Here is a 22,839-nt window from a genome sequence, read left to right as displayed (position 1 = left end):
TGACCACTTCGGGAGTAAAGTCAATGCTATTAGATCTAACCTTCAACCGGTACATAACAGTAATCCTAGCAGGTCAGTGGCATTGTCTTTACCCGAGGAAACACTGGAGAGTTTTGTCCTGGTTGATGCAGAGATGCTTGGTCGAGTTTTTTCCCAAGCAAACACTACAACCTGCCTTTTAGACCCTATTCCCACTTCTCTTTTTAAAACATTTTATAAATTCTTTGAGTCCGAGATTTTAAACATAGCTAACTGCTCTCTTCAGACTGGGGTCTTCCCCTCTGCCTGTAAGACGGCCGTGGTGAGGCCCCTTCTGAAGAAGAGTAACTTGGACCCAAAGATCATGGACAATTACAGACCTGTGTCCAACTTACCATTTTTAGGAAAAATTATTGAAAAACTTGTTTTTATTCAATTGCATGATTTTTTAAATGAACATAATGTTCTTGAAAAGTGTCAGTCTGGTTTTAGGACAAATCACAGTACTGAGACGGCCCTTTTAAAAATTTTAAATGATCTCAGAAATACTTATGACTCGCAGAAACTTTCTGTTCTGGTGCTGCTAGATCTAAGTGCCGCCTTTGATACGGTAGATCACCATATTTTACTTGACAGACTAAGGAGTCGGGTCAGCCTCTCAGGAACTGCTCTTAACTGGTTTCACTCCTATCTCACAGATCGCCATTTTTTTGTAAGTATGGATACTCGTTCCTCAGGAGTCCATGAAATAAGTTGCGGGGTTCCCCAGGGTTCAATCTTGGTTCCAATACTTTTTAACTTGTATATGTTGCCTCTTGGGGATGTCATCAGGAGACTTTCACTGCTATGCTGATGATACACAGCTTTACATCGCCGTGTCTCCTGATGACCTTGAACCTGTCAACACTTTTTTAAACTGCATTTTAGATATAAAGCTGTGGATGGCAGAAAACTTCTTACAGCTCAACCAGGACAAAACTGAAGTTTTAATCATTGGTCCTGAAGACAAGAGAGAGAAGATTTTACCCAAACTTAGGAATTTTAAATCTTCTCAATGTGTGAGAAACCTGGGTGTTCTTTTTGACTCTGAGCTGAATTTTATTCCCCACATCAGAAACGTTGTGAAAACAGGATTTTACCATCTTAAAAACATTGCCAGAGTCCGCCCGTTCCTCTCTCTTGCCAGCACAGAGGTGCTAATGCATGTTTTTATTTTTAGTCGTTTAGATTATTGTAATGCCCTGCTCTCTGGTTTACCGAAAAAGTCGATCTCAAATCTGCAACTATTACAAAACTCTGCGGCACGAGTTCTGACGAGGACCAGAGGGCGGGAACACATTACACCTATTTTAAAATCGCTGCCTTGGCTCCCTGTGCGTTTCAGGATTGATTTTAAAGTTCTTTTAATGGTTTATAAATGTTTTTATGGTCTTGGGCCTTCTTATTTAAATGATATTATTTTAAAATACGAAACCCTCGCAGACCCTGAGGTCCTCTGGCACTGGCCTCTTGGTTGTCCCTAAGGTGAGGACCAAGACACACGGTGGGGCTTCGTTCTGCCATTACGGCCCTCGCCTGTGGAACGGCCTGCCAGAGAGCCTCAGGGCCGCAGAGACTGTAGAGGTTTTTAAGAAGAGGCTCAAGACCCATCTTTTTAGTCTGGCTTTTAAATGACTTTGAACATTTCCTATGTCTTTTTATTTTTTATCTATCTATTTTTTAATTAATTTATTTATTTACGTATTTATTCATTTATTTATTTGTAAGGACTATTATTATCTCTGTTTTTAATATGCTATTCTTTTTATTGTTATTTTACCAATGATACGTAGGTTATGTTTTAATCAGTTTACGTATTTTATTTTTTAATTACTAAAATTGTTAAATCTTATTTTATTTTTATTTTTTATATTTTTTATATTTTTATTGTTGTTATTTTATGATAATTTTTATTCTGATGTTTTTAACTCCAGTGTTTCCTCTTGGGGATCCATTTTTCTGGGGCACCACTGGCTTGACCTGTAGGGGGTGCTGTTGCTGCAGTGCCTGTTCTCGTTGGGCGGGCTGGGGTCCCGCTCCGTGGTCTAATAGCCATGGAGTGGGCCCTGGGCTGCTCTGTGCTGGGCGGGCGCTGTAGTACTGACCCCAGTGGTCGGGCTGGGCCTTGGAATAAATGGATCCCCATCATATCATATTGTTTCCTCGCAGCAGTACCAAGCCAGACCTTCTTTAAGCTGCAGTTCTTTGTTTCTGTTCAGGGTTCTACGGGGGGAACTGGGTAGGTGGGGTGTGGGTGGGTGGGTTGGGAGGGGGGGGGTGATGGAGGGGTCCCATCTTTGTGTGATTGTCCTTTGTTTGCTGTTTTTAACAATCTTCGGCTTTTATGACTGTTTTATCTGCTTTTATGTGAAGCGCTTTGTGTTTTTAACTGAAATGAAAGGCACTATATAAATAAATAAAGTTTGAGTTTGAGAAGCCCTTCATCTGCTCCGTGTGTCTGAAGACGTTCAGCCGCAACGAACACCTGTGGAGCCACATGATGCTGCACAAGGGGGAGGAGACTCTGTGCAACCGGTAACACCGAGATGTGGGCGTGGTCTTCTTCCCTGTTGCTTCTCTTTTACGTCAGAATAATAGTAGAGCAGCTTGTGAAGGCAGGCTGAACATGGTCCTTCTGCGTATGAGCTTCATGAGCGTCGCTGTGAAGATCTGAAGGCGGCGGTTTCAGAATCTGCTGCCGTGGTTCCCAGGACCTTCAGGCAGCTGGAAGAAAGTCGCTGGATTTGTCCTCACGTCCCTTTATATTCCTAAAAATGAGCACTCCAGTGGAATCACCTGATGAACCTCCAGGGAAGCAGGAAGGTGTGGTCCTTAAATTTCACCAAAGTTGTAGGAGAAATTGGCCTGCAGGTTTAATTCTGAAAGTTCTTTGAAAGATCTGCCATAGAAAGATACCAACCAGAACATCTGGAGTTTTTAACCCTTGTGCTATCTTAGATGACCCCACCCTTACATTGATGTGTTATTCCTACCATGACAAAGGTGGATAAAGGTGGAAAGATTTCATGTAATCCATGGACACCAGTGAAGATCACAAATAATTGAAGAAAAAAGGTTCAGAGCACTGTCTAGTAGGTCTAGATGACCCAACTCCCAATGTTAACGTGCCTAGGATAGTACAAGGGTTACGGTTGTATAGATGTACTCAAGAAGACATCCAAAACTTTGAAGGATTTCAACACTTTTCATTTCATGCTTTGGGTTTTAGGATTGCTACCAAACGTAAAGGTTTACTGGTTTATGTTTTATATGAATTTATGTGATAAACACAAATAAAAATGTTTACATTCTTTCCAAGTCTTACCTTTCTTCATCATCAGAACTGAAACTAATCTACATCAAAGTTTGTGTTGATGAACTGTGAGTTTTTGAACCTTTATGTAGATGTTTATTGGTTGATGTGGCTCATCTGCTCATGTGAATCCTCCCACAGTGTTTCATTAGCAGCTGTAACCACAGAGACTCTGATCAAACAGGAATGAACAGAATCCATCTGATATGAAGCTGTGCTTTGAAAACCACTTCCCTCCTCTTTGAAGAGTAGTCCCATATCTGTCTTCAGGTTTTTGTACAGTCTCTTCTACACTTTGGATCACTGTGTGTCTACAGCACAGTAGTAGAGAGCTGTGTCTGCCAGGGTTAACTTTCTGATGGTCAGTTCAGTTGATGTGTCTGTTGTTCTGGATTCATATCGTTTATCTGGAAAAAATTCTCTCGTGGAACTTTTTGCTCCTTTCCAGAGAATAAACTGAGGAGCCTGAAGGTCAGAATCATGTTTATACCAGTACAGTAGGACATAGTTGCTACTTGTCTGATAGTTACATTTCATTGTAACAGATTTTCCTTCATGTTCTTTAAGTTGGTCCTGGTAAGTAAATATTGTGTCTCCAGCTGTGAGTCCTGAAAAAAGTGGAGAAAATGAAGCCATTAGATGAATGAGATGATGAGTTGATGCAGCAGCTTCAAGCAAACTTGAATCTCTGTTCTTAAACTCACCTAGAATGTGAGATAGAAGCAAAAAGAGGTAAAGCAACATTTTTTTGGAGTTCTTGAAGCCACACAGACAGCAGATGAACTCTGTTCTTCCACTGCAGCACAATGAAGAAGAAATAATGTCACTGGATGACCTGAAGTTCAGTGGGCGGGGCCAATGAGCTCTTTTTCAGTTCAGCTCAACCAATCAAAGAGTTTAGTTCTTCCACAGCAGCTCTGTCTCTGATCTTTACTGCTTCATTTCTCTGTTGTCTTTGTTTTCGGTTCAATGATTCAACAATCAGAGCTTACATAGTGTTTGACGCCCTCATGTGGATGTTGTGTAGTATTGTGTTGTTGCAGGTTTTTGTATAGCGTTTTGTTGTTTCCTGTCACTGTGGGCTGCACAGCACAGTAGTACACAGCAAAGTCTGTCAGTGCAGCAGAGGAGATCTGCAGATTTATCAGTTTATCATCATCTTTCACTTCATGAGAAAATCTAGGATCCAAACTCTGTATTGTTGCTTTTGAACCCAAGTGAGAGAAGAAGAACTCTGGAGGTTTTCCTGGAAACTGTCGATACCAGAAGAAATAATCACTCGTTGATAGTTTGGGATATTTGTAGGACAGAGTGACAGAAGTTCCTTCCAAAGTGGACTCTTCCTTCTTGACTGCAGTGAGTTCTTCACAGCTGACATCTAAAGGAAGAGAGAAGTCAGATCAGTGATGGACAAACATCAAATGCTGAAATGGATCTTTGAAAGAATCCCATCAACCTGTTCCAATGACTAGAAGCAGCAGAGTGAACACAGATGTCTGCACAGACAGCATGTTGGATGAAGCTGATGTTTGGCTTTTGTGTGTTGAACTGTGTTGAAAGTGGAAGTTTGTGTCTCTTCTATTGTTCACTAACAGCTCAGCTCCTCCCTCAATCTCTCCATCTGCTCTTTCATCTGTTCTTCCTCTTCTCTCTCCTTTTTCTCCTTGTTAACAGTCTGCCTAAAGGTGCGATGTTCTTCATTGATGAAAACTCAATGCCTTTAGAAGTTCTCTTGTCTTTTCTGTAAAGTTCCTCCCTGAGATAGATAAACTTTGAGCTTTTATTCTATTCATAGATCTCTGAGATTACTCTGAGATAGTTTTCTTTTCTTCAGATGAGTCTGGCATTTTCAGATCCTGACTTTATGAACATCACAGAACTGTAGAAAATGTGTTTACTGTTGTGCTTTAGTTTTCTTTGTGGCATTTCGGACAGCCTTTCTATCACAAAGTGTTTGCGTCAGCATCAAGACAATTTTCTTTTTCACCTTGTAAACTAGCTTTTTAGTACACAAACACTGATTTTTAATCAATGTTTTACTTTTCTCTACAGCTTTATTTAGTTTCGAGTGTTTTCTCGAACCTCTCCTACAACATGAAAGCTTTGGAGGTCAATGAAATCATGAGTTCACAATGGGGATAAAGATTACATTTAGAGCACCCTCTAGTGGATAACGTGGAGTATTGTGTTGACTGCGAGTTTTTGTACAGAGTTTTGCTGTTTCCTGTCACTGTGGGCCGTCTTCTCCTTTACACTCTGAAGAAGAACAGAACATGCAGAGGAAGAGATGAATCAATAAAGATGATTGATTAAAGGACAACAATCAGCAGCTTTAACAGCTCTTAATGTACTGCTCAGTAATGTGTTGAAGTGTTTGAAGAGGAAACATGTTGATCTTTGTGTCCTACCAAAGAAAAGAGCAGCAAGAAGAATCCACAGCCAATGTTCCATCTGTACAACAAGGTTTCAATCAACAGGAGAAACTAGCTGATGTTCAACATTCACTCTGACAATTGTTCTCTTCACAGCACCACTTTTTGTTGACTGAATGTTGAATGCAGAGCTGAAGGAGAGCCCCGCCCACTTCAAAATGTCGCCCTCTGGTGGAGGAACAGAAGCTGCACTGCAGTGAGGAAAAGTGTGACAATATTTCAGTTCAGCTGAAACTAACAGAAAAAGAAAACATCATAAATCTATGATGTTTGTACAAATGGGATTACTTTCAGCAAGTACAAAAAAACCTTGTTTCTTTGAAACACCTTTGTGAATTTGGGTTTCTGTTCTTACAATTCCACCTTCTCTTCTACAATGTGGAAAATATTATAAACCTGGTGTTACTGTTGCGTATTTGTCACATTATTTTAAAAGGACTTTGATTAAAGCGATAAATGAGAGTGGAGTGTAATCAAAGGCATGATGGGAAATAAACAGAAGCTTACTCCACGCCAACGGTCCCACCTACAATTTAGAGGTAACTCGGAAAGACGGCACCTGGGACAGTATGGGTTAGCACCCCAGCCTGTGTCTTTCGTGAGAGAGAACCCAAACAAGCTACGGAAAGCCCTACAAAGAGATACCCGAGAGGGGGGTAGGATGAGATCTCCATCCGGACGGAACTAAGGTTAAGAACTCATGCAAACGGACAAATGACAAACGTGATATGTATTTGCAGAAAGCTGTGCAAGAATCATCGTGGCCTAAAAATCCACCAGGCCAGAATGAAATGCTTGGAGCGGGAAAGTGAGGCGCAACGCACAGGTCTCAAACCTGGTGAGACTTGGGAGACGACCACAGAGCCCAGTCCCTCCACAGACCAAAGCCTCCCAACCCCAGCTGAGTAGTTCCGCAGCAGCGGATTAAGTGGCCCCCAGCCAATAAATGGAGTGAGTGGCGTCCGTTTGATGAGGATGTGTCCAACATCATCCAAGCCGCCGCCAAAGGAGATGCTTAGAGCCAACTCCAAACGATGACTACCATCATTGTTAGCTATGCTGCAGAAGGATTTGGCCACATAGAGAAAGGACAGACCAAGCATACCCCCTACACCAGGAACCGCAGGGTTACTAAGATACATCACCTGCGTCAGGAGTTGCGTAACCCTCAAGAAAAAGCACAAGACAGCTACTGAGGAGGAAAAAAGAAAATTAGCAGAGCTGAAAAACATCCTGCGAAAGCAGCTGACGAGCCTACGCAGAACTGAGTGGCACCGGAGACGGGGTAGAGAGAGAGCCAGGAAGCGTGCGGCCTTCATCGCCAATCCCTTCGGCTTCACAAGGAAACTCCTTGGGGACAAGCGCAGCGGTCAGCTTGAGTGTTAAACAGAGGAAGTGAACCAATTCCTCCAGGACACAGTGAGTGAACCCCTGAGAGAGCAAGAACTGGAGCCCAACAAAGATCTAATCAACCACGCCCCACCTACAACTGAGTTCAATCTGAGGGAGCCAAGCCTGAAAGAGGTTGAGGAGATCATCAAGGCAGCTCGCTCAGCATCTACCCCAGGCCCCAGTGGTGTACCTTATGTGGTATATAAACGCTGTCCACAACTTATCAGACACCTGTGGAAAATCTTAAGGGTGATTTGGTGAAGTGGAAGAGTTCCTGACCAGTGGAGGTGGGCTGAAGGAGTGTGGATCCCCAAAGAGGATAACTCGAAAAACATCAACCAGTTTCGAACCATTTCGTTGCTGAGTGTTGAAGGGAAGGTGTTTTTCAGCATCGTCTCACGAAGACTGACAGAGTTCCTCCTCAAAAATGACTACATCGACCCTTCAGTGCAGAAGGGGGGGATTCCTGGAGCACCCGGCTGCTTGGAGCACACTGGTGTAGTTACACAACTCATTAGAGAGGCACATGAAAACAAAGGCCTAGCTATGGGTCAATTCCACACAAATGGTAAATGGCGTATACTTATTTAGCGCTTTCTGCCTTCTTACGAAGGCCCAAAGCGCTTTACAGTCACAGTCCCATTCACCCATGCACACACACATATACACACACATTCACACACACATTCACAGACTGATGGCGGATCCGCTGCCGAACACTGGCGCCATCCTCCCACCAGAGGCAAGGTGGGGTTCAGTGTCTTGCCCAAGGACACTTCGACACATGGGCGTGCAAGGCGGGAATCGAACCTGCAATCTTACGATCATGGGTCGACCGCCCTACCGCTGCACCACGACCCCCACAAGCTGGTTGAGCTCGCCTTACACCTCCACCATGTCCCCAGTAAGATCAAGGACCTGATCGTGGACTACTACAATAATTTCAGGATGCAGGTCACTTCTGGGTCAGGGACTGAAGAGACTCATCACCTGGGCAAGGATTGTCAAGGAACGAAGATGTGGACACAAGATGCAGGACGACAGAAGTTGAGAACACAAGGATTTTAATCCTGAGGAAGGCTCTGAGACTCGTAAACTAGTAACAGTCATAAGAGAACGATCCGGTGATAAGTGAGGAGGAACACAAGGTATATATACACACAACAGTGATTGACAACAGGTGAGTAAAACAGGTGCTGGCGATGAAGACGTCAAGTCCACAGAAGCACAACAGAACACCGAACCGGAACCTAACAAAATAAAAGCCCCAACCCGGAAGTGAAGGTGAACCTAACCGCCCTGGACCCCGGTACCCGACAGTACCCCTCCCTCAAGGGGCGCCTCTGGGCGCACCACTGGGCTTGTCAGGATGGCGGCGGTGGAACTCCCGGAGCATGTCCTTGTCCAGCATCCTTGATGTCGGCTCCCAGAACCTCTCCTCGGGCCCGTACCCCTTCCAGTCCACCAGGTACTGCAGACCCCGACGTCTGACGTCCATGATGCGTCTGATGGTCCATGCAGGCTGACCGTCGATGATACGAGGCGGTGGCGGTTGGGAGGGAGAAGGCTGGAGAGGACTCTTAACATGTGGTTTGAGCTGAGAGACGTGAAAGACTGGATGAACACGCATAGTACGAGGAAGGCGCAGTCGGACCGCCACAGGGTTGATGACCCTCTCCACCTCGAAAGGCCCGATGTACTTGGGAGACAGCTTCCTCGACTCCGTCCGCAGCTTGATGTTAGCTGTAGATAGGAGAACCAACTGACCTGGTGTGTAGGTAGGTGCAGGTAACCTATGCCGGTCGGCCAGTCTCTTGTTAGCTGCGGACGAGAGAAGGAGAGCAGCGCGTGCCTCCCTCCAGATGCGCCTGCAGCGGCGGTAGAGGTGTTGAACCGACGGGACCGTCGCCTCCTTCTCCTGCTCCGGAAACAATGGAGGTTGGTAGCCCAGGGAACTCTCAAAGGGGGACATACCTGAAGCAGATGATGTCATAGAGTTGTGGGCATACTCAACCCACGGCAGCAGGGTGCTCCAAGAGGTCTGGTTACGGGAACAGACGCATCGGAGAGCCACCTCAAGGTCCTGATTGGTCCTCTCGGCCTGCCCGTTGGACTGTGGATGGAACCCCGAAGAGAGACTGACCGTGGGGCCAAAGGCTGCACAGAAAGTCTTCCATAATTGTGAAATGAACTGAGGGCCGCGGTCAGAGATGATATCCACCAGAATGCCGTGCAGCCGGAACACGTGTTCAATGACCAGTTTGGCGGTCTCAACGGACGAAGGCAGCTTCCTCAGGGGCACGAAGTGGGCTGCCTTGGAAAACCGGTCCACGATCGTCATGATTGCAGTCTTCCCAGAAGAGGATGGCAGACCGGTAACAAAGTCCAGGGCGATGTGGGACCACGGGCGGCTCGGGACAGGTAAGGGGTGTAACAGACCTGCTGGTGGTCGATTGCTGACCTTGTTCTGGGCGCAGATCGTGCAGGCCGAAACAAACTCTCGGGCGTCCTTCGCCAAGCTGGGCCACCAGAAACAGTGACGCAGGAAGGAGACAGTTCTGTGTACACCGGGGTGACAAGTGAGGCGAGTAGCGTGAGCCCATTGAAGGGCCTGACTCCTTACGGCCCTGGGTACATAGAGTCTGTTATGTCTGACTGGTCTGACTACCAGGGTCAGGTTCCCGGGTCTGGGCAGCTTTGATATCCCTCTCCAGCTGCCAGGAGAGGGCACCCAGAACACAGGAGGCAGGTATCACAGTCTTAGGTTGCTGCCTCTCCACCACTGGTTCCTGTTGCCGAGAAAGAGCGTCCGGTTTGACGTTCTTGGAGCCAGGGCGGTAAGACACCACAAAATCAAAACGAGCAAAAAACAGTCACCACCGTGCCTGTCTAGAGTTAAGCGTTTTGCGGTCCGGATATAGGACAAGTTCTTATGATCAGTCCAGACCACAAAAGGCTGACCCGCCCCCTCCAACCAGTGCCTCCACTCCTCCAACGCCAACTTGATGGTCAGAAGCTCCTTGTCACCCACGTCATAGTTCGTCTCCGCCGGATTAAGCCGGCGGGAGAAGAAGGCGCAAGGATGGAGCTTGCTGTCCGCACCCTTACGCTGGGACAACACAGCTCCAACCCCAGTGTCCGAAGCGTCAACCTCCACAACGAACTGGGCGGAGGGATCAGGTTGGACAAGGACTGGCGCCGTGGTGAAAAGGCGTTTAAGGTCCCGAAAAGCGCCCTCAGCGGCCTCCGTCCAAAGAAAAGGAAAGGAGGTGGAGGTCAGACCCGTAAGGGGAGCTGCGACTGAGCTGTAATTCCGGATGAAACGGCGTAGATAGTTGGCAAACCCCAAAAACCGTTGGAGCTGTTTACGAGTGGCCGGGACGGGCCAATCCACCACCGCACTGACCTTAGCCGGATCAGGTCGCACCTCCCCACCTGTGATTACAAAACCCAGAAACGATACACTAGAGGAGTGGAAATCACATTTCTCGGCCTTCACAAACAGTTTATTCTCCAGGAGCCGTTGGAGAACCAGACGAACATGCCGCCTATGTACGCTGGGGGTCCTGGAGAAGATGAGAATATCATCCAGGTACACAAACACGAAATGATGGATGTAATCTCGTAACACATCATTAATCATGCCCTGGAAAACAGCTGGAGCGTTGGACAAACCAAACGGCATCACCAGATACTCATAGTGTCCAAGATGTGTGTTGAAGCGGTCTTCCACTCGTCACCCTCCCTCATACGCACCAAGTGGTACGCATTCCTTAAGTCCAATTTAGTGAAGATCTGGGCCTCCTGCAAAGACTCAAATGCAGTGTTCATGAGAGGAAGAGGATAACAGTTCTTAATAGTGATGGCGTTTAACCCACGAAAATCAATGCATGGCCGTAAAGAACCGTCTTTCTTCCCTACAAAGAAAAACCCCGCTCCCACAGGGGACGAAGAGGGTCTGATAAGGCCCGCCCGAAGAGAGTCAGTCACATACTGCTCCATGGCCTCCCTCTCAGGCTTAGACAGACTGTAAAGATGAGTCCTGGGGAGTGTAGCACCGGGCTGCAATTCTATGGAGCAGTCATAAGGCCTGTGAGGAGGTAATGAGAGAGCCCGGGATTTCGAAAACACCTCTCCCAGATCGTAGTATTCAGAGGGCACCTTGGAGAGGTCGGGTGAGGACGGCTGTCCTACTGGGTCAGCGGAATCAGCCCCTGGATGCCGAGCTGAGCGTTAACAGACCTCGTGACAGTGATTACTCCAACTGTTTATACGGTTGTTAGGCCAGTCAATGACAGGATTATGGGCCAGGAGCCAAGGAAACCCCAGAACCACCGGATTATGTGATGAGTCAAACAGAAAAAAACGAGTATGCTCGTGATGGTTCCCAGACAGTATGAGGTGGACGGGCTCAGTAATCTGGTCAATAGTGGCGACAGCCTCTCCATTAAGGGAGATAACCTGCCAAGAACGGAGGAGTAACTCGGTCTTTAGTCCGACCCGTTTGGCTAGCTCGGCATCCATGAGGTTCTGTTCAGCCCCTGAGTCCAATAAGGCCTGAACAGGAAACCCCCCACCCCTAGACATGACATGACCCTCCAGAAAACAGGAGGTGGATTTTGAACAGGTGGGCGCATGCCCTCCGTTCGTCAGTGTGCCCACTCTTAATGACGAACTGAGACATTTGGGCAGTGCTTACAGAAATGTCCCCGCTGACCACAGTAAAGATACTCACCCGCCGCTATCCGTCGTCTGCGCTCAGAGGGGGATAAACGACCACGACCCAGCTGCATGGGTTCCTCTAACGGAACTACAGAAGAGTCTGTGGAAGCAACCGAAGAAGGATGAGAAGAGGGCGGGTCGTAGTCATCAGTACGTCCCCGGGAAAAGGAAGCGTCCGACCGGCGCCCCCGTCGGCGATCCTGCAGTCGATTGTCGATCCTGATGACTAGAGCGATGAGAGGCTCCAGAGACGGCGGCAACTCCAATGGAGCTAGGTGGTCTTTCAGCACCTTGGACAGCCCCTCCAGGAAAGCGTCTACGAGCGCGGCGGGATTCAATCTGCTCTCTGCAGCGAGAGTCCGGAATTCGATAGCGTAGTCTGCCACCCGACGATTTCCCTGCGTCAACCGCATCAGCGCCCGGGCTGCCTCTCGACCGGGTTTCGTGTGCTGAAAAACTTGGGTGAAGGAGTCGAGAAAAACAGAAAGAGAAGCGCAGGTTGCTCCCCCACGTTGCTCCCCCACGTTGCCACTCCGCGGTGGCCCACGCTCCGGCTCTGCTGGTGAGGTGAGAAATAATAAACGCCACCTTGGCACGATCCGTGGGGAAACTGGCAGCCTGCAGCTCGAAATGGAGTTCACACTGTGTGACAAACGCCCGGCAGTCCCCAGAGTCACCAGAAAACCTCTCCGGTCGGGCCAGCTGAACCGCTGGGGCGGGAGACGTCTGGACCGGAACCATCGGTGCGGATGCGGCAGAGGAGGGATGGAGCGGATGAGGTGTCAGCGGCTGCTGAACCAGTCTTGCCAGGGTGTCGATGCGATCGCAGATCGCAGTCAGCTGTTTCTCCTGGCGATCGGCCATCTCCAGCATACCTCGGCGGAGGCAGTTCAGCTGTTCCTCCTGGTGGCGGATGACCCACTCCTGGCTGCTGGCGTTTGCTCGAGAAGCTTCTGCGTCTGCTGCATCCATGTTGACCGGATCGTAATGTCAAGGAACGAAGATGTGGACACAAGATGCAGGACGACAGAAGTTGAGAACACAAGGATTTTAATCCTGAGGAAGGCTCTGAGACTCGTAAACTAGTAACAGTCATAAGAGAACGATCCGGTGATAAGTGAGGAGGAACACAAGGTATATATACACACAACAGTGATTGACAACAGGTGAGTAAAACAGGTGCTGGCGATGAAGACGTCAAGTCCACAGAAGCACAACAGAACACCGAACCGGAACCTAACAAAATAAAAGCCCCAACCCGGAAGTGAAGGTGAACCTAACCGCCCTGGACCCCGGTACCCCACAAGGATGAGATTTAAGCCTTCAAAGTCAAGGTCTATGGTGCTGAAGAGGGGGAAAGTGGTTGACAAGTTCCGTTTTTCCATCTCAGGGACGGTCATCCTTACCATCACAGAACAACCGGTTAAGAGTTTGGGGAAGTTTTTCGATTCCAGCCTGAAAGATGCTGCCGCCATTCAGAAGTCCAATAAAGAACTTGGAGTATGGCTCACTAAGGTCGACCAGTCTGGTCTGCCGGGTAGATTTAAACCTTGGATCTACCAGCATTCCATCCTGCCTAGAGTCTTGTGGCCGTTGCTGGTCTATGCAGTCCCAATGACAACAGTAGAGTCCCTAGAAAGGAAGATCAGTGGCTTTTTCGGAGGTGGCTGGGCTTTCCACGATGTCTTACCAGCACGGCATTGTATGGGACAAGTAATATCCAGCAATTGCCCTTCAGTGGCCTCACAGAAGAATTTATGGTAGTACGCACCAGGGAAGTCCTACGTTATAGGGACTCCAGAGATGGCATGGTGTCAGCAGCTGGCATTGAAGTGAGGAGAGGAAGAAAATGGAAGGCTGGAAAAGCAGTGGAGGAGGCAGAGTCATGTTTGAGACAAAAGGCACTGGTGGGCACCGTGGCGACAGGCAGAGCGGGCTTGGGCTACTTCCCAAAGACTGTGGTCAGCCAGGCCCATGGCAAAGAAAGACACCGTTTACTCCAGGAAGAGGTCCGAGCAGGTGTGGAGGAAGAGGGCTGATCCGTGGACTGCTGCTGGGATGCAAGTCGCGGTCTGATCAACCCCGGCTGGGTCGCCTGGGTGAGGGTGTATGATGATGTGAGACCCGAAACACCCGATGACCTCAGGATAAATCACTGAGGATGCATCCCAGTGCATCCATGAGATGTTTCATGCATAAATTGCAATGTTTTGTATCGTGTATGTATAATGTTTCACAAAAATTAAAAGGTTTTAAATTTATTTGGAGATTTTACACTCTGATTAAAACTGATAAATCTGACTGATAACTCCTGTTAATATGAGCTCACATATGCATGCATCAAAATTAAATCTGAAGTTCATCATCTGGTCCTGAACCATTAAGGAAACAGTGTCAGTCCTGGAATAACAGGTGGCCCTTAACCCCTATGTAACCTTTCTTCATGGTGCACAAAACAAAAGAAAGAACTGAATATTTCAGAAATTATTTAAGCGGTATAATACTAGTTTGTCCCAAGCTTACAAAGCCCATATCCAAATTAAGGCAAACCTGAAAACACCAAAAGTTGCATCACCTCAGAAGACCACTGGAGGCTGGTGTCTGAAGACAGCAACTGCATGTTGACCAACAGGTTAATTTTTATACCAAAAATGTACATACTCACAGTCTGGTGGTCATGGTAATCATGTTTGAGTTCATGAGATCATTCAGAGAGAGTCTCAGCTTCAGTCCCCGCTGTTAAAGCTGCATCTGCGTCATAGCGTTTTTCTGTTGGGTACAGCTCAGGGGTTGGGAACCCATGGCTCGCGAGCCTTATCTGGCTCTTTTGATGGCCACATCTGGCTCGCAGACAAATCTTCAATTATATAAAAAAAAAAATTGTTTCATTAGATTAGACCAGTCCTTCTCGGGCGCGATGCGATGCCAGTTTGTAACGGCCTGAAACCTGTGAATTGCCGTCCTGGCAGATGCGCGCTAACGTCTTTGAGAAGAAAAAGGGGAGGGGTAGCGGCCTCAGGCAGCAAGGTGAGGCGGCGCTCTGATTAGAACACGCTGCCCGTCACATACCACACACGTGTGAGTATTGCTGTACTGACAATGTTTGGCTCCACGTCTGCATGTGAGCAGACGATCACGTTTAACGGATGAAAGTCTCAATGCCTGCATGAAGCTTAAACTCACCACGTATCAACCAGACAAGACCATCAGCAAAACCATGCAGCACCAAAAGTCACATTATTGGTAAGAAATACTCATCATTTATTAGCAAAAGCATAATGTAGCGTCCCTTTCCCACACCGAGGTACGGAGACTTCTTTTAAGGTTCTTTATTCTGGTTACTGCAGGCCGTAACCAATGCTGCACAACTTATTCAGCAACTCCCGAATCTCTCCCACCGAGAGCGCTCCCGCACCAGTCCTCCTATTTCCCTTTTTCGGCCCACAGCTGAACCCCATTGGTCCAAACTCCCCAACGACAGGCTGAGCGATAAAACTGTGGGCCAACCAGCATCTCTGCTTGATGCATTCAATGAACTCCGGAACTTAGAACGCGACCCAACAACAACCCAGTTAAACTCAGTCCGCTACAATAACAATGTTATTAAAAAGAATCCACAGACGTATTGTAAGCTCAGTAATTACAGTAAATGTGTGTGATCGGTAGACATGTATATGTGTGCTGTGATGATTGGTGGATTCCTTGAGAGACACTCATGTAATTATGGCCCGCAGCAGTCATAGACTGCAAGGACCATATTGTAACTGCTACGAGGGTCGAACACTCAAAAAGTCCAAAACGTCGAAAAAACGCGTCAAAACGCCAAAAAATGGAGTCAAAAGTCGCCCAAAGCACACAACGACACGACAATTGTGTAACGGAACAAAAATAAACACACACACGCACAACACCCCCGCACAAACGACAAAATTGTAGTCGCAAAAATGACGACAAAAACACAAAAAAGCCCCAAAAAGCCCTCAAAAGACGGGTTTAAAGCCAAAAAGACATGCCCAGCCTATAGTAAAAGACAGGCCGCATTGAAATACATAGGCCACCTGACTGCAAAAACTTCTATATTGTTTCTGCTTCGTTTCATTATTATGGCCCGCAGCAGTCATAGACTGCAAGGACCATATTGTAACTGGTACAAGGGTCGAACACTCAAAAAGGTCCAAAACGTCAAAAAAACGCGTCAAAACGCCAAAAAATGGGGTCAAAAGTCGCCCAAAGCACACAACGACACGACAATTGTGTAACGCAACAAAAATACACACACACACGCACAACACCAACGCAAAAACGTAAAAATTGTAGTCGCAAAAATGACGACAAAAGCACAAAAAAGCCCCAAAAAGCCCTCAAAAGACAGGTATAAAGCCCAAAAGACATGCCCAGCCTATAGTAAAAGACAGGCCGCATTGAAATACATAGGCCACCTGACTGCAAAAACTTCTATATTGTTTCTGCTTCGTTTCATTATTATTATTATTATTATTATTATTCTTGTCCTATAACGGCGTCTTTGAGCTTAATTTTGACCCCCGCCACATACCCGAAAACTCACCAAAATTGGCACACACCTGGGATAAATTGAAAATGAATTTTTGGCAAAGAGAACGCCACCCCCCCGAAGTCGATGACATCACGGCGAGCGATCCCGTAAAAAAAATGAATGGGCCGAAAATCGCTTATGGGGCCAAAAAAAAATATTTTGAAATACAGTTACGAAACCAAAACACGCGTGTTGGAGATATCCCAAAGAAGTTATGAAATCATTATGGGATGCCCACACGACCTACGGCTTGGCGGCCATTTTGTGGCGAACTCAGAGAAATGGCGATTTTCGTGTTTTTTGACAATATGGGAAAACTACACTTTTGTTAAAGCGATTTTCACGAAATTTCATACACATGCCAAAAACACGATTCTACAACTACCAAAGAAGTTTTGTTGACCTTTGACCTTGGGAAGGGGCGGCCATCTTGAATTTTCATAAAAAAGCACCTTTAGTAACGTATACAAACGAAAACTCGTCCTAGGGATTTTTATCGATCTTTTTGAAACTTCTCAGGCATCAATGGCAAGCTACTGTGGACAAAATGTTGGAATTAGAAGTTGTAGAATTTGAAACGCGTGCGCGTGGCGAATTCGCAACCGTCGCCATTTTAGCTAGCTCGCACATATTTTATCGGAATAGCCTGAAACTGAAATATGCGATACCCTGGCCCACACTGAACAAAACGATGTCACATACGACAAAATCGATAAAGGAATGTGGCCGTGGTAAGCAACAAACCGTCGCAAAAAAAAGTGCTGACTCGGCAAAAAAAATTTTTTTCGGATTTTATTTTTAAGAATCGGCTAAAAAAACCCAGATAACTTTGTCGGGTATATCCAAAGAAAGTTTTGAAATCATTACGTGATGGCCACACGACCTACGGTTTGGCGGCCATTTTGTGCCAAAATCTGCCATTTTGAGTTTTTCGCGTTTTTACACGATATGGAAAAATGAACTTTTTTTTGAGCGATTTTCACGAAATTTGACTCGCATGTCCCTAGCGTAAGTCTACAATCACCTTTGGAGTTTCGTCGACCTTTGACCTCGGGAAAAGGCGGCCATCTTGAATTTTCTATAAAAAACACCTTAACCACCAGATTCAAACGTAAACTTGTCGTTGGAATTTTCTTCGATCGTCTCAAAACTTTTTGGGCATCAATGGCAAGCTACTGTGTAAAAAATGTTGGAATTAGAAGTTGTAGATTTTGAACGGCGTGCGCGTGGCAAGCTAGCAAAGTGGCGCACTGTTATAACTCCCATGCATTTCAATACAATACAGTGAAAATTGAATGCATGCATTCATGCCTGAAACTGAATACATTGAAAAACACTGGATATGGACATATAAGGAATGTGGGCGTGGTTAGCATAAAACCACTGTTGCTAAGGACGACAAAAAGTTTACTTTTACCGATTTGTCCGAAACTGACGTCAATCTGTTCGTCCTCCCGAGGGGACCAAAACATAAAATGGTTGCTATGGAGATAAAATCAACAGAAAAGCCGCCATTTTGGAAAAAGTGGGCTTTTTAGCAACTTATGACATATAACTCTCACCAATGGAGGAATGTGTTTTTCTGAGTCAGTTGATGATGCTGATCGCTATGCTAGCAATTTTAGCCACATTAGCATAGCTAGCATAGTTAGCATAATTAGCATTTTAGGAAATGTGTTTTTTTGAGTCAGTTGATGATGCTGATCGCTATGCTAGCACTTTTAGCTATGTTAGCATAGCTAGCATAGTTAGCATAATTAGCATTTTAGGTAATGTGTTTTTCTGAGTCAGTTGAAGATGCTGATTGCTATGCTAGCACTTTTAGCCACATTAGCATAGTTAGCATAGTTAGCATAATTAGCATTTTAGGTAATATGTTTTTCTGAGTCAGTTGATGATGCTGATCGCTATGCTAGCACTTTTAGCCACATTAGCATAGCTAGCATAGTTAGCATAATTAGCATTTTAGGAAATGTGTTTTTTTGAGTCAGTTGATGATGCTAATCGCAATGCTAGCTCATTTAGGCACATTAGCATAGCTAGCATGGTTAGCATAATTAGCATTTTAGGAAATGTGTTTTTCTGAGAGAGTTGATTATGCTGATCGCTATGCTAGGACTTTTAGTCACATTAGCATAGTTAGCATAGTTAGCATTATGAGCAAATCCAGCCTTGATTAGCTTTTAATTTGTGGGCGGTGAGGGCGGAGAGGGCCGCGGTAGTGCGTAGAGTTGGGCGTGGAAGACGGGTTGCGTCTGCGGGCCATACAACGCCGCTTGCGGCTTTAATTATTATTCTTCTGGTTTCTAACGGACAGTTTGAGCTCAAATTTGACCCCCGCCACATACCCGAAAACTCACCAAAATTGGCACACACCTAGGATAAATGTGAAATGAATTTTCGGCAAAGAGAACGTCACCCCCCCGAAGTTGATGACATCATGGCGAGCGTTCCCGTAAAAAAAATGAATGGGCCGAAAATCGCTTATGGGGCCAAAAAAAAATATTTTGGAATACAGTTACGAACCCAAAACACGCGTGTTGGAGATATCCCAAAGAAGATTTGAAATCATTATGGGATGGCCACACGACCTACAGCTTGGCGGCCATTTTGTGGCGAACTCAGAGAAATGGCGATTTTCGTGTTTTTTGACAATATGGGAAAACGACACTTTTGTTTATGCGATTGTCACGAAATTGCACACACATGCCAAGACCCTGATTCTACAATAACCAAAGAAGTTTCGTTGACCTTTGACCTTGGGAAGGGGCGGCCATCTTGAATTTTCATAAAAAAGCACCTTTAGTAACGTATACAAACGAAAACTCGTCCTAGGGATTTTTATCGATCTTTTTGAAACTTCTCAGGCATCAATGGCAAGCTACTGTGGACAAAATGTTGGAATTAGAAGTTGTAGAATTTGAAACGCGTGCGCGTGGCGAATTCGCAACCGTCGCCATTTTAGCTAGCTCGCACATATTTTATCGGAATAGCCTGAAACTGAAATATGCGATACCCTGGCCCACACTGAACAAAAGGATGTCAGATACGACAAAATCGATAAAGGAATGTGGCCGTGGTAAACAAAAAACCGTCGCAAAAAAAAGTGCTGACTCGGCAAAAAAATTTTTTTTCGGATTTTATTTTTAAGAATCGGCTAACGAAACCCAGATAACTTTGTCGGGTATATCCAAAGAAAGTTTTGAAATCATTACGAGATGGCCACACGACCTACGGTTTGGCGGCCATTTTGTGCCAAAATCTGCCATTTTGAGTTTTTCGCGTTTTTGCACGATATGGAAAAATGAACTTTTTTTCGAGCGATTTTCACGAAATTTGACTCGCGTGTCCCTAGCGTAAGTCTACAATCACCTTTGGAGTTTCGTCGACCTTTGACCTCGGGAAAAGGCGGCCATCTTGAATTTTCTATAAAAAACACCTTTACCACCAGATTCAAACGTAAACTTGTCGTTGGAATTTTCATCGATTGTCTCGAAACTTTTTGGGCATCAATGGCAAGCTACTGTGTAAAAAATGTTGGAATTAGAAGTTGTAGATTTTGAACGGCGTGCACGTGGCAAGCTAGCAAAGTGGCGCACTGTTATAACTCCCATGCATTTCAATACAATACAGTGAAAATTGAATGCATGCATTAATGCCTGAAACTGAATACATTGAAAAACACTGAATATGGACATATAAGGAATGTGGGCGTGGTTAGCATAAAACCACTGTTGCTAAGGATGACAAAAAGTTTACTTTTACCGATTTGTCCGAAACTGACGTCAATCTGTTCGTCCTCCCGAGGGGACCAAAACATAAAATGGTTGCTATGGAGATAAAATCAACAGAAAAGCCGCCATTTTGGAAAAAGTGGGCTTTTTAGCAACTTATGACATATAACTCTCACCAATGGAGGAATGTGTTTTTCTGAGTCAGTTGATGATGCTGATGGCTATGCTAGCAATTTTAGCCACATTAGCATAGCTAGCATAGTTAGCATAATTAGCATTTTAGGAAATGTGTTTTTTTGAGTCAGTTGATGATGCTGATCGCTATGCTAGCACTTTTAGCTATGTTAGCATAGCTAGCATAGTTAGCATAATTAGCATTTTAGGTAATGTGTTTTTCTGAGTCAGTTGAAGATGCTGATTGCTATGCTAGCACTTATAGCCACATTAGCATAGTTAGCATAGTTAGCATAATTAGCATTTTAGGTAATGTGTTTTTCTGAGTCAGTTGATGATGCTGATCGCTATGCTAGCACTTTTAGCCACATTAGCATAGCTAGCATAGTTAGCATAATTAGCATTTTAGGAAATGTGTTTTTTTGAGTCAGTTGATGATGCTAATCGCAATGCTAGCTCATTTAGGCACATTAGCATAGCTAGCATAGTTAGCATAATTAGCATTTTAGGAAATGTGTTTTTCTGAGAGAGTTGATTATGCTGATCGCTATGCTAGGACTTTTAGTCACATTAGCATAGTTAGCATAGTTAGCATTATGAGCAAATCCAGCCTTAATTAGCTTTTAATTTGTGGGCGGTGAGGGCGGAGAGGGCCGCGGTAGTGCGTAGAGTTGGGCGTGGAAGGCGGGTTGCGTCTGCGGGCCATACAACGCCGCTTGCGGCTTTAATTATTCTTCTTCTTTCTTTCTTCCACTTTGAGCCAAAATTTGACCCCCACCACATACCCGAAAACTCACCAAAATTGGCACACACCTAGGATAAATTGAAAATGAATTTTCGGCAAAGAAAACGTCACCCCCCCCCACGATGATGACATCACGGCGAGCAATCCCGTCAAAAAAATGAATGGGCCGAAAATCGCTTATGGGGCCAAAAAAAAATATTTCAAAATACAGTTACGAAACCAAAACAGGCGTGTTGGAGATATCCCAAAGAAGTTATGAAATTATTATGGGATGGCCACACGACCTGCGGCTTGGCGGCCATTTTGTGGCGAACTCAGAGAAATGGCGATTTTCGTGTTTTTTGACAATATGGGAAAATGACACTTTTGTTTAAGCGATTGTCACGAAATTGCACACACATGCCAAGACCCTGATTCTACAATAACCAAAGAAGTTTCGTTGACCTTTGACCTTGGGAAGGGGCGGCCATGTTGAATTTTCTTAAAAAAGCACCTTTAGTAACGTATACAAACGAAAACTCGTCCTAGGGATTTTTATCGATCTTTTTGAAACTTCTCGGGCATCAATGGCAAGCTACTGTGGACAAAATGTTGGAATTAGAAGTTGTAGAATTTGAAACGCATGCGCGTGGCGAATTCGCAACCGTCGCCATTTTAGCTAGCTCGCACATATTTTATCGGAATAGCCTGAAACTGAAATATGCGATACCCTGGCCCACACTGAACAAAACGATGTCACATACGACAAAATCGATAAAGGAATGTGGCCGTGGTAAACAAAAAACCGTCGCAAAAAAAAGTGCTGACTCGGCAAAAAAAAAAAATTTCGGATTTTATTTTTAAGAATCGGCTAACGAAACCCAGATAACTTTGTCGGGTATATCCAAAGAAAGTTTTGGAATCATTACGTGATGGCGACACGACCTACGGTTTGGCGGCCATTTTGTGCCAAAATCTGCCATTTTGCGTTTTTCGCGTTTTTACACGATATGGAAAAATGAACTTTTTTTCGAGCGATTTTCACGAAATTTGACGCACATGTCCTTAGCGTAAGTCTACAATCACCTCTGGAGTTTCGTCGACCTTTGACCTCGGGAAAAGGCGGCCATCTTGAATTTTCTATAAAAAACACCTTAACCACCAGATTCAAACGTAAACTTGTCGTTGGAATTTTCTTCGATCGTCTCGAAACTTTTTGGGCATCAATGGCAAGCTACTGTGTAAAAAATGTTGGAATTAGAAGTTGTAGATTTTGAACGGCGTGCGCGTGGCAAGCTAGCAAAGTGGCGCACTGTTATAACTCCCATGCATTTCAATACAATACAGTGAAAATTGAATGCATGCATTAATGCCTGAAACTGAATACATTGAAAAACACTGGATATGGACATATAAGGAATGTGGGCGTGGTTAGCATAAAACCACTGTTGCTAAGGACAACAAAAAGTTTACTTTTACCGATTTGTCCGAAACTGACGTCAATCTGTTCATCATCCCGAGGGGACCAAAACATAAAATGGTTGCTATGGAGATAAAATCAACAGAAAAGCCGCCATTTTGGAAAAAGTGGGTTTTTTATCAACTTATGACACATTGCTCTCACCAATGGAGGAATGTGTTTTTCTGAGTCAGTTGATGATGCAGATCGCTATGCTAGCACTTTTAGCTATGTTAGCATAACTAGCATAGTTAGCATAATTAGCATTTTAGCTAATGTGTTTTTCTGAGTCAATTGATGATAATGATTGCTATGC

At 45.2% G+C, this 22,839-nt stretch overlaps 1 gene segment (V, D, J or C); it reads right to left on the bottom strand.

Annotated features, from left to right (window-relative positions):
* Positions 1-4,171: 4,171 nt before the first annotated feature.
* On the bottom strand, positions 4,172-4,897 carry LOC144986728 (T cell receptor alpha variable 4-like). The segment is given in 2 exon segments: positions 4,172-4,709; positions 4,788-4,897. Coding segments are annotated over 2 exon segments (459 nt in total).
* Positions 4,898-22,839: the final 17,942 nt, after the last annotated feature.

This window comes from Oryzias latipes, chromosome 17, assembly GCF_053564925.1.
Source record: "Oryzias latipes strain Hd-rR chromosome 17, Olatipes_Hd-rR_3.1".
Lineage (NCBI taxonomy): Eukaryota > Metazoa > Chordata > Actinopteri > Beloniformes > Adrianichthyidae > Oryzias > Oryzias latipes.
Note: the sequence above shows the minus strand (reverse complement) of the source record. Positions and strands in the feature narration are given on the sequence as shown.